Source organism: Embiotoca jacksoni, unplaced genomic scaffold, assembly GCF_022577435.1.
Source record: "Embiotoca jacksoni isolate LCO1_2020_lvr unplaced genomic scaffold, fEmbJac1.0.p SCAF_23, whole genome shotgun sequence".
Lineage (NCBI taxonomy): Eukaryota > Metazoa > Chordata > Actinopteri > Embiotocidae > Embiotoca > Embiotoca jacksoni.
The window spans coordinates 3,972,604-3,985,487 of record NW_027185374.1 but is presented as its reverse complement, the minus strand read 5'-3'; the positions used below and the strand labels follow the sequence as shown (position 1 = coordinate 3,985,487).

General features: G+C 42.0%; 1 protein-coding gene across 10 annotated transcripts in view; it reads left to right on the top strand.

Annotated features, from left to right (window-relative positions):
* eya4 (EYA transcriptional coactivator and phosphatase 4) overlaps positions 1 to 12,884 on the top strand; it is a 45,224-nt gene that overhangs the window by 16,947 nt on the left and 15,393 nt on the right. For 4 of the 10 annotated variants that reach the window (XR_011178718.1, XM_069158311.1, XM_069158312.1 and 1 more), the window contains exons 3-8: positions 4,662 to 4,711; positions 7,201 to 7,322; positions 10,574 to 10,657; positions 11,312 to 11,389; positions 12,057 to 12,123; positions 12,502 to 12,644. Coding sequence is in view for 9 of the 10 variants with exons in the window: in XM_069158311.1 (XP_069014412.1) it covers positions 4,662 to 4,711; positions 7,201 to 7,322; positions 10,574 to 10,657; positions 11,312 to 11,389; positions 12,057 to 12,123; positions 12,502 to 12,644 (544 nt within the window). In the remaining variant the exon portion in view is untranslated. Of the gene's footprint in view, positions 1 to 1,008; positions 1,436 to 4,661; positions 4,712 to 7,200; positions 7,323 to 10,573; positions 10,658 to 11,311; positions 11,390 to 12,056; positions 12,124 to 12,501; positions 12,645 to 12,884 lie in introns of those variants that run through there. The other 6 variants (XM_069158313.1, XM_069158314.1, XM_069158310.1 and 3 more) reach the window with 3 other exon arrangements.

The following is a 12,884-nucleotide window of genomic DNA, read 5'->3' as shown; positions in this document are numbered from 1 at the left end:
AACATCTCAAAACCCAGCTGAATAAAACCAAAAATAAATGGCTTGATGCCACTATGGATAACTGAAAATTTGGTATTAAATGTGTGTGAACTGGCCCTTTAAAATGTCATAAGTGATTACGTTATAGTAAAGTTTTGGTGAAGAGTCTGAAATCAGCACTGACCTGGCTTAAGTGTACGGATGTGTCATCTGTCGCTGGTGTGTTTTTGACTCCTGCTGTGCTTGCGAGTGTGTGTTTGAGTGTGTGGCTCCCCTGATACAGTAACACCTTGATGGGCACAGTGAAAGAGTGCCATCTTCAGACCGAGGCGGCCGGGCGGAGATTTTGTGTGTTCGTGTATATATGTGTGTGTGTGTGTGTGTGTGTGTGTGTGTGTACAAGTCCACCTCGTTGATATTACTCTCCCAGCCATCCCTCCAGCTCAGCTACACTTCACGTATGACACACATGTGCAGCTCGTGTGGTTCCAATTAGATTGAGTGTGTGTGTGTGCTCAGGTGTACATGTGAGGCTCTGTGCTGTGCGGGTGAGATAGGGGCAAGTATGTGTGTGAGAGAGGGGGTCAACTGCATGGTGTGAAGTTTACAGTCCTGCCTGTACTTTCCACTGCACAGCAAGACGTTGACTTCCCATCTACACCATGTCTCCATTCACCATCGTAGCTTTATGGAAGTGATCACGGACGAGCTGCCATAAGCAGGATTTAAGAGACACATTTTGGTGTTTTTGATTTTAGGGGCTCAGACTTATCTTGGTTAGTATGTTTTACATGTGAAATTCTCAATTTGATCTTAATACACAATTTAGTTGTGCAATTAAGTTTGTGTCTATATTAGAAATGGACCTACACACACAAATTATATCGTACATTTAAAAAGTTCTTTGGCTTTAAATGTAAGCTTGTGTGAGTCTGTAATGAGTGACAGCTGAGAGCGAGAGAGAGAGAGAGAGAGAGAGAGAGAGAGAGAAAGAGGAGGAGGAGGAAGAGGAAGAGAGGAGAAGAGAAAAAGAGGGGGAGGAGGCAGTGGAGGAGGGAAACAGGACGAGTGAAATGTTCCCCATTACTGGAGTCGAGGAAGACAGGAGCTGTGCATGGATTGACATTAGAAACAGAGCGTAGGAGAAAAGCTCAGTCTGATATACAGCCTCTCCTTTTTTTTTTTTTTCTCCCCCCCCATTCAGAGTGAAAGAGAGAGACACAAAGAGAAAGACAAATAGAATTACATTTTCTTCCCTGGAGGAAAAACGTTGACACCTGGAGTACAAAGTGAGAGGCAGGTAGACGGAGACGAGTGGTGTCCGAGGAGCGTGTGTGTTTCTGTTTGTGCGAGAGAGAGTAGCGAGCCTGCGTCCGAGGGGGAGCTGGTGGATCGTACGGCTCTGTAATGCTTTGTGGAAGTAAAGGACTGTTTACTGACCTGATTACACCCTGAGGTAAGAGTGGATCTCCAAGTCTGTGTGTTTCATGTTCACATCAGTAATTGTTTTTTTAACAGGCAGCCGGAGTGTATTAATTGCCGTTTGTGCACATTTCTGAATGAATAAATGTTGCTTTTAGTAAAATTACTACTTAATATTTGATTTAACATAAGTTTAGGCTGAACTAAACTGCAATATTCAGAGCATCAAAAAATATTTTGATAGCACTGTTGCAAATGTTACTTAAATGATTAAACACTTTACATTTCAAACCAGCTTTACATTAAATGAAAGAATGTATTTTTCTTCATGCTTTTAATTTAACATAAATGGAGGTTTTGTTTTTGACAGTATTTTTGAACCATCATTATCAGAGATAATCTTAGATATTCGGCCACGTTATGTACGTTTGCAACATTTTAGGTTGATCTCGGAGTAGGGAAGGAGTCTCTCTCATCTGTTGTCTTTTTTTTTTCTCTCTCTCTCTCACTTGGCTACAATTCACGATTCATATTACCAACCACTTAAAATTATGGAGAATTTGTTAAAATAAAATATGAGCAGGAGAGTATTTTAATAAAGTTTTTTACGTTTATGTCATAAATTAAAAATATTCTTCTCAGTCGAAGTCATCATGTACCCAATTGTGTGCATGTGTGTGTGTGTGCCTATGTGTGTCAGTGTGTACAACGCTATGCATGGTATCAGATGTCCCATCGCAAATGGGTTGGGTTATTACCAGAAACACATAGCGCTATTCTTCTTCCTCGCTCCCTCTTTTTCCTTCTTTTTCTTTTCCTGCACAGGTTTTTTTTTTTTTTTACTAGTTTGCCAAAAACAATATCACAAACCTTTTTCAAGTACCTTTCATGTCAAATTTTAGATTCTCGAGTGAGCTTTTTAAAAGACCAAACAAAAATAAATAAAACAAGGAAACAAGTAAGACCAGAACCAGGGCTGCTTCTGCTTATTTCTGACTCGCGCTCCCTTATTACTGCCTTTTCGGATCAGATTTGACCTCACATTATTATTACATTCATTAGATGATCATTATCATTAGCAGGTAACAAGACAAACATTGCAGTGTATAATTCCCTTAAATAAACCATTGTTATTAGTACTAATTACCTGTGGTACCTGTATATATCCCTCAGGGAGTCCCCGGGCTTGGTAGGTAGTGTTCTAGACCGGTCACCTGGCCAACCAGGTCAAAGGTCACCTATTTAGATGGATCAGGTAACACAAATGGGTTCTTCAGGCATTGTGGGCACCGACGACTGCGCTTAGATGCGCTTCGTTTTATTGTCAGGGATGATATTCGGTTTGTTTTTCTGAAAGACACAAAAAGGAGGAAGGCGAGCACTGAATATCTGAATGTGGACTTAGTGAGCACGGAGTATCTTAAATATTGCAAGAGAGGTTATCATCAGCAGTGTCATTTTATCGTGTCTCGATCAGATCATAGATATTGTGGGCTGTCAAAAAAAGGTCCCTTAATGAAATGAAACGAGTGGAAAAAACGGAAAATAAAAATAAAAAATAAAACGGATATAGGTTGTTGTTTTATATCTGAAACAAGTTTCTCAGATAGGAGAAGATAAAAGTGTTGGGATGTTGAGAGGTGACAGACTCGGGCATCGGTTGACATCGTCTGAAAGTGAGCACGGATTGAAACACAATGATAAAAGCTTTTCAGGATCAAAGCCTGCGTGTGCTTGTGTTTTCACAGATCATGTTGAGACAGAAACAGCCAGCCTTGTGTATTTCCTAGTGTGTGTACGTGCACATGCGGGCTGCATGTACGGCCTGCGTGTGCGTTGCATGTGGATTGCCGTTTCTCATGGCCACGCTGATGATGTCGTGACTGACAGCCTTGTTAAATTTCAGTAAAGCATGAAACGTGACATGAAAGTGGCTTGTGTGTGTGTGTATGCGTGTGTGTAAAGCGATCCATACGAGGGCACTGGCTAACCTTTGAACCCGGTCTTAAACAGCTAAGTGCTGCTTCTTATTCGCTCTCATGAGGATCCTCTAATCAGAGCCATAACACCACGACGCAGTCATCTCTACACGCACACGCGCACGCGCACACGCACACACGCACACACACACAAAGTCTTATTTTCCACATACCTGGAGTTTAGTATCTGCTAAGCCAAGCACTTTCTCTGTATACTTACCTGTGATTGCGATAATGTGCAAATGACTTGAATATATGCTGCCTGGGTGAATTTCGCTGTGTGTGTTTGTATGTGCATTTCCATGTAGGAGTGTGTGTGTGTGTGTGTGTGTGTGTGTGTGTGTGTGTGTGTGTGTGTGTGTGTCTGGCACCCCACACGTGCCCTACACCTCACCAGTGTGTTGACACAGTGATTATGGGGCAGCTGGTACACATTGGCCCTCGCTCCGCCCTGCATTTACTGTTCTAATTAGTTCCTGTTTCAAATAAGAGAGAGGAATTTTAATAGAGAAGCACTGCCGTCTAGCCCCGCATACCCTCACACGCAGCAACGCGCACAGACCCAGCCTGTGTGTGAGTGTTGGGAGTGTAGGCTGCGGTGGAAAGGTACCGAGGCTGAAGTGTGTTTTCTTCAGTCTTTTTTTCCCCCCCTTGCTTCAGTCATGAAGTCCAGAGTTCAATGATTGACATGACATGAATGTCTCGGTAACGCCCCCAAAGTCGAGGCTCAATTTAGTGTCTACAGTGAACTGTTTAACGGCGAAGAGTGAGCCCTGTGCTGTGACCTAACATGACCCACCCCGTAACCTTTTAACTCTTGAAGGGTTGAGAGCTGGGGCTCGAGCTCAGGATGGTGCAGGGTCACGGGTGAACAAGGGAAAGTTAATATGTGTCACTCAGAGTCCAGTTAGCACTCCTGTCACGGCGGCAGCTACAACTACTCATACCGGGTCTTGATTTATTATGATTTTTGCGTTTTAGTCAGAAAGTTTAAAGTCAGATTCAACATGTTGCAATTTACTGTTTACGCTGAGGTAATTTAAGGTCAGATTTGGGTTTTAGCCCTAATTGGAGGAATTTTCTCTTCGTTTCTTGGGAGTTGTTGTCGGTAGAAATGTTGTTCTTCACAACAGTCCGTGATACTAATATAATCTGTCTGATTCATAAACACTGGTTTATGAGGCTGGTTTATGACACAGTAAACACTTCTTATGAACTGTATGCATGTAATGTAATGTGTGCGGGTTTAGTAACATTTTCTTACCTCTGGTTTCTCTGCAGGTGAAGAAACCACACAGTGAGTCTCATGTTCCAGACCCTTCAGACGCCAGGTACGCTCATATGTGACGTCTGTTTGCAGAATAAACCAAACAAAATTAGGTTTTTCAAAAGTCTGCGTGTGTGTGTGTGTGTGTGTGTGAGTGTGTGTGTGTGTGTGTGTGTGTGTGTGTGTGTGTGTGTGTGTGTGTGTGTGTGTGTGTGTGTGTGTGTGTGTTGGTATAAAGTTATGCGCGTGTCCTAGTTCGCTGGTCATGATGCAGAGAGGTGAGGTTTCACTGCAGTTGCGAGCTATGATGAGGTCATCAACACTTCCCCAAGACCTCAGTGTCCGAACAACACACACACACACACACACACACACACACACACACACACACACACACACACACACACACACACACACACACACACACACACACACACACACACACACACACACACAGGAAAAGATATACTGATTCAATCGAACGGACAAGCAAAGGGAGCATGTTGTACACAGTAATTTATTTAAAGCTGAAACTGTTGGCCAATTAATCGATAAGTCAGCCAACAGAAAAATAATACGCAGCTATATTTTTGTTATTTTTAAGCAAAGTCTTAAAAAAATATCAAATATTCTCTTGTTCCAGCTTCTCAGATGAGAGGATTTGGTGTCTTTATTTGTCATTTATAAACTCTTTAAATAAATATATATATATATTTATACATGTTTTGGCCTCTTTTGGGTGGACAACAAGACATATAAAGATGTCACCATATATATTTTTTCACATATCATACTGAAAAAAAATAGCTGATTAATCTATAATGAAAAGTCTTTAGTCTCATGCCTAAATCTATTAATTTAACATAACACTCTGGACACTGTACATCTAAGTAATATGCAGCATATTTTTTCAGTGACCAGACATAATGTGAAAACCAGAAAAGAGTTTATGAAACACCAACTCCTGCCATCGCCTCCCGAGAGGAGCAAAACGGAGGGAAAAGAGAAAAAAAAAAAAAAAGGAGGGGAGACAGAATCATTTCCTGCTGTTGAAAGACAAAAGAAAAGGATGGATGAAGAGTTTTAAGCACAGAAGAGCGAGTAAGAAGCGAAAAAAGCAACACAATCAGTGAAAGTTCTTCACTTTAGCCACATACAGGGGATACACATAAGGCTTTTGATCGAAGGTCGGGCTTGGTTCAGTGGCTTGTCTTCAATAAAGGATTGTTGATGTTAAAACGGTGATCAGTGCTTTCATTCCAAAATGTGCAGGAGAGCAGAAGGACTGTTTAGCTGTAAATACAGAGTTGATTTAGAGAGCACTTATCTTTCGTACATTCTCCGTTTTGCACCCTTCAGCCGGGTCTTTCTCGTCTGTTGAAAGATATACGTTTATACCTGTCAGTCTGACTGTGGTTTGCAGTCATGTGTGGCGACGCTATCGGTCCATAGCATGATGTAAACTGCTTCCAGGCCGCCGCGCAGATGTACAACTCTCTTTCTTTTGCTCCGCACACGCCGAAGAGCAGCCCGCATTTGTTTAATTCTCCTTCCGTCTCTGTCATTTCTCACTTTGATGTCTCACACAAGAGCACTAGTGTGACCAACCTGCGGGCAGCATGATCTGGGACTCTCTCTCTCTCACACACACACACGCACACGCGCACGCACGCATGCACGCACACACACACACACACACACACACACACACACACACACACATTTGTATGAGGTACTGTCCTTATACCATGCCAAAGGACATATCAAGTTGTGGGTATGTGGCCGTGATGAAGAGTCGTAACTGAGTGTTTTATGTTGGTTTTCTTATAGCGTGCATGCATGAAAATTTTATTAAAACACTTACACCCGTCACTGGGGTTATGGACCCGAGAGAGAGTCCTTGTTGCAACGGTAACAGCAAATATGGATTAAAATAAACAATGAACGCTGATGTACGAACGGCCGGCTTTTATCCCACCATAAAGATGATGCATCATTGTCTTATTCTTGTCTTACTTACATCCACCTCTAACCATCCACACACACACTCACACTCGAGAGCACACGCAATCACAGACACACACACACACACACACACACACACACACACACACACACACACACACTCTCACTTCACCATTACCACCTTGTGTTCGTTCCAGTCATGCATGTGGAACACATTGTAAAACTAAAGCATGCTGGCAGGCTGTGGGTTTGTATTGGAGCCCAGAACTGTATACACACATACACACACACAACCACTCTATAAAAAGGCCAGAAGGCCCACAGACAATGTCTAGCGCCTCTGAACACATGCTCATGTAAGCTAACTGGTGCTGAGAAGCATGAAGTTTATGACTCTGCATGTGTGTGTGTGTATTCCAGTGTGGATATACAGTATGTCACTGAATGTGTTCAGTGGGATCCTATTGTTATATATGGAAAAACTAGATTCCCAACAGTGAGAGCATATTGTTGTTGATCTCCTGTTCATTCAAAAAGTCGCAGTTCATCTCATTTTCTCCCTGCTCTTCCTCCCCCTCCTCCATTTAGGTCTATGGAAATGCAGGACCTAGCCAGTCCTCATAACCGTGTGGGAGGTGGAGATTCGACAGGCTCCAAGCTGGACAAGAACAACCTTGGCAGCCCGTCCATCACCACCAATGGAACAGGAGGTGAGAGGGCACAGCATGTTTGGTGCTGCGGTAATGAATGGGCAGTTTTGTCTATGGTCGAAAAGTTAGTTTTAGTCTTGAAAGTATAAACTTTACCTTCATTTTTGTAAGAGTGTCAAGATTTTAAGGCCAAATTATTTCTGTATTTTTTATTTAATCATCAATAATAATCCCAAATGTTAAAAAGAAGAAGGTTCTGTTCAACTGCTTAATACAATTGTGCAAATTCTACTTGAAAGGAATAAATTAAGAATTTGGAAAATATACCATTTCAGTTGTTTGCCAAGAATTAGATGAGAAAATTGATAACACTTTCCTGACATGAGAGGTATTCATTTTCTCATCTAACTCTCAGCAGGAAAGCGAATAAACACATTTGCCAAAATGTATTAAACAGTTCCTCTAAGTGCTATGTTGAATCATCGTGTTTTCATCTGAAAGGAGGAAAAGGGGTAAATTATCTCTTTGAAGTCAGAACAGCTGAATCGTTGTCTGCATTCTGCCACAGGCTGAAAACCAACCGTACACGTCTACATCTCAAAGCCACGTGCTGGAAGTTAAGGGTTATTTCTTAAACACAGAAAGTATACAACGTTTTTGTTGTTTGTTTATGTCAAATGCATTTCAAGTTTTTTTATGACATCTAAATTTGAATAGAGTTTTAGGACACATATTGCAAATCGCTTTGGACAAAGGCCTTTGACAAATCCAAGGTGATGAAATCTACTGCAGAGTCATCAGTCAGACAGATTTTCAACATGCGGAGATAAATACTTTTTGAGGAATTTATGGAGACGGAAGGAAACACGCACATGCAAACGCACGTATACACACACACCCACGCTGGTACAAGTGCTCCAGTAAACCACCAGAGAATGTGTGTAAACACGCGGCGAAGCACTTCTCTCCTCCGCTAACCGCTTGGCAAAAGTGTGCGTTGTGTATGCGGTGTGTGTGTGTGTGTGTGCGTGTGCGTGTGTGTGTGTGTGTGTGTGTGTGTGTGTGTGTGCGTGTGCGTGTGTGTGTGTGTGTGTGTGTTTGAGTGCAAGCCCAAAATCCCACTGGAAACTATTTCCTCTACAAGAGCATTAAAGCATCACTGCTCTCTTGGATGTCAACACCAGCGAGCCCTCTCCTCTCTTTTTCTTCCTCTTGTCTCACTCTTCTTATCCTTTCTTTTGTTCTCTCTGATTGTCCTCTTTTTCTTCTGTCACCCTTGATCTCCCTCCCTCTCACTCTCTGTCCTCTGGAATCATTTTCGACAAGACAGTTTGCTGTAACAGCACTGGATGTAGTGCTTTTGTTGAGGCCAATCCTTTGATCTATCGCTGATTTAACTGGCAGTGGAAACCACTTTTAATAGTACTGCAATGGAAAAAGTGAGATGCTGCATTTTAGTCAACTTGCTGTGTCAACGGACACACAGTCACAGAAATAGCTGATCCCAGAGCGGACCAACAATAAATTCAAACCATATTAGAGACCATTAAATCATTTTTGATGAGCTCACAGTTAATGGTTTACGCAGACAGAGCCGGGACGACACACACAGCCAAAACAAACTACATACCCAACATTCCCCTTACCTGACATCAGCCAGCTCTCAGGCCCACGGGCCATCTCCATAGCAACTCATTTGTCTTCATTACAGCTTGTCCAGTGGGTTGCATTGCTCCCAGAGGGGATTAATGAGCTTGTCCTGAATTAAATGGAGTTCTCAGATGGTTGCTGATGATGAGTTTTAATCATGTTCAGAGAGAAGTGACTGAAAAACAACAAGTAGGATGGCGAGGTAGTTAACAGGTGTGCTCATCTTTTAAAAACTCTGATCATGTGGTGATAGATTAGCTGCTATATACAGGGACAGTTCAACATTTTGGGAAATATATTTATTTGCCCCAGCAGGAGTGGATGACAATATTAATCTCATAGCTGTCTGTCAAAGCAGGTGATATTTTCCTGTTTACAACAGGTAAGATCATACGATATTTTGCGGGTAGTTCTGCAATAACAAGATTCTTGATGATACGACGAGATACAAAAATGATCAAAAATTTCAAGAACCTACAATTGTAGAAAAATAAGTGTTTTATAAGTCGGCATAAATGTCATACTGTTACACTGTGTGATACGTTATGTTACATCAACAAATAGGAATATTGCCATATGAAATTTTATCTTATGATATTGAAAAATATACTGATAGTATCATGAGCAATACAATATAGTACACCTCTGGTAACATGATTTATTTAATGTGAAAGCGGTCACACAAGTAATCCTTGCTTGACTGCAGTTTGCGTCAACTCTGAAGCATTTTAGCGTTTTCCACCTTACTGTTGTGTTGTCATCGACTTCACATCAGGAGCTGTTTTCAGTAAAATTGCCCCATACTATACCTGCCTGGCACCAAACAGCAGACAGATAAAGTCATGTAACCAGATTGTGAACTTTGGTTCGGCACGTTGCTGCTAAAGTGGCTGATGTCTCCTTTTAACAAAGTTACAAAGCAGAGTGAAGAGCACAAAAACACAACAAATAAATGCTAGTGTTCCTCTTACCTGCTGAATTCGTGAACAGTCAACTGATTGCCAACAAATTTTATCATTTTATTTCTATTAGGTCAAGGTTGTGTTTCCATCTTGTTTCCAGTGCCCCCAAGTGATTAGCAAAAGTCAGTTATTGCAGGTTAAATAACTTAGCATACATGCGGGCACTGTATATGTCCAAGGGTAACAAAATCAGCCTACCAGCAGCTCAAAAGCTCACTAAATAACATGCTCCATCTGTTTTGTTTAATGCATACAAAAACTTAAGTGTAAAAAAGCATGTTGTGGTTTATATGTGTATTTCTTGGTCCGGCAGAATGACTTCCTGTCGTCTCTTCTGGATGCCTGGCAACCTCATGGTGTTGATGTTTTAATTTCTGCGCTTTAGAGGTGCTGGGAGGTAGCTGTTGTACTTTTGGGATAGATCTGTTAAACAAAGCAGACCATTTCCTGGCTCTAGCTTCATATTAACTATAGAGACACGAGAGACCTTTTCAGTACCTTGGCAAGAAAGCACACACGCAAGAAAGTGAACAAACATATGTCCCAAAATGTTGAACTAATTGTTTAGAAACTCTATTTAATAATATAAATGTCTACTTTTCAATATAATCACTACCATGTCATCCCATATACTTGAGACCTGCATCTGGTTCTCAGTGCATCCTATCCTCATCACCTTCCCACCTTGCACCCCTATAGGTGAAAGCATGACCGTTCTAAACACGGCTGATTGGCTGTTGGGCTGCAGCAGCCCGCCCCCTGCCCCGGGCTCCAAGGACTATGGTACAGAGGTGCATGTGTGTGAATCCAAGACCAGAGTTCAAACAGTATTGCATTAAATGCAAAGGGGATGGCTTTTTAGAGTTTAAGCTGGTCGTTTTTTGTTGGTTTTTTTGTCCCGCCCGAATTGCTCTGATTGATTTTCATTTGCTGTGAAGTGTTCTCTGCTTTTTCAGATCCCATTGTGAATTCACCACAGCGTGTGTGGAGTTTTTAAATACTTGCAGGGTTCCCACCTGTCAAAACCTCCTGTAAAGTGTTCAATTTGATTAATTTGTTGGGGAAATCAGAAAATATCAAGAGAATTTTGCCAAAGGGTCACCTTGCATGGTTATAACTTTCAACTTAATCATTCCATTTTATAGCTTTCATACTTTTCCTGTGCTAAGGCATTTAAAAACCACAGAGGCATAAAACCTTAAGGTCATTTAAAAGCGATGGAATTTATCAGCAATTGCAATGGGAACCCTGCACACAAACATTTTGTTCTCATACTGGAACTGCATGGTAGTTGTCTGCTCTTAATCCAGTAAGGTTTTCTTTGTGTGTGTGTGTGTGTGTGTGTGTGTGTGTGTGTGTGTGTGTGTGTGTGTGTGTGAGTGATAGAATGTCCTTATTGGCTAACTTTAACGCTGATGCCTTTCCTGTCCTTTAAAGTGAAAACAGAGCCTATGAACAACAGCGATACAGTCACTACGACAGGCGACACAGCACTGGACACATACGCAGGCTCAGGTAAAGCACACATTTGTGGACAGATATACACACAATTCTTTTTCTGGATAGTCACAGAAATTTACACTCAGTTCTACATTTTCTCACCAAAGTCAGACAAACACAATCATCCATTTCAGCTCAGCAGTGGCCCTGCTGAAAGCTTTAATCCACCAAAGTATTGCCTGTTCTTGGATTGCATCACCAAAGGCTGGCAGAGGGATGAGGCAGAGAGAAAGTTCCAACACAGTCCCATGCTCCTTTACACAGTAAAACACACACACACACACACACACACACACACACACACACACACACACACACACACACACACACTGATCCACAAAGCTATTACGCAAAACAGAGAGAGGGTTTAGAAGCAGCGGGGTGTTTGTCAGTACTGAGCTCTGACATCTCAATGACCACAAACAGACATTGTGTTTTACTGTGAGGCCCGCTGAAAGGGTTTCATGGACTACAGTGCTCTCTAAAGTGAGAAGCTGGCTCCTCTCCATTCGAAATGCTTTGAATTATGTTTACTGGAACGGCATTTCAATTCAAACAAGCCATTGGCCTTGAGTTGTGCTGTTCAGGAATGGTTTTGTTAAATGTGAAGGAAAACAGAAGCTTTCAGCTGACACCATCCGTAACTTGTTTTTGCTTCGTTGTTTTTGATTACTGTTTTTAGTAATCACCAGCAGTGGATACAGCCCTCGCTCGGCCCACCAGTACTCTCCTCCCCTCTACCCGTCAAAGTAAGTCTGACATTGTGCACAAAACAGGCTTTTTGTTTATATCAGAATACCCTTTTCTGTACAATTAGCAAGATTCAAATTTTACCCATCAAATTACTTCCTATAATCTGCCCTGGACTTACATTACATTTCATTTAGCTGATGCTTTTATCCAAAGTGACTTGCAACACACCGATGGTACACCATCGGGAGCAATTTTTTTTTTTTTTAGGATTCAGTGTCTTGCTCAAGGACAATTAGGCATGTGGACAGGAGGAGCTGGGATCAAGCCACCAACCTTCCGATTAGTGTGCAATCCACTCTACCGACTGAGCTACAGCCTCCCTCCCTACAGACTTACCTCACCTGTCCGTCTGCTGCGTCTCCTTCCTCTCCCAGGCCATACCCTCACATCCTCTCCACGCCAGCAGCCCCTCCCATGCCGACGTACGCTGGCCAACCTCAGTTCAGCAGCATGCAGCAGTCAACCGTCTACACTGCTTACTCCCAGACAGGGCAGGCCTACGGACTGTCAACCTATGGTATCAACAAACACACAATGAAAAAGACATATAGCCACACCCACCACTACATTTTTGTAAAAGCTTTTTCAGTCTTGTATCAAAGAAAGAAAAAAAAAAAGCATGCCTGTCACACTTGTAGGTTGGTTCATTGTGGTCCAGAACAAAAGAAAGGTAAACAAACAAGTGGTCCACTTTTTTATACTACAATGAGGCTGGAAGGTTTGGTTATTATAACGTTACACACAAATGCAAAAAATT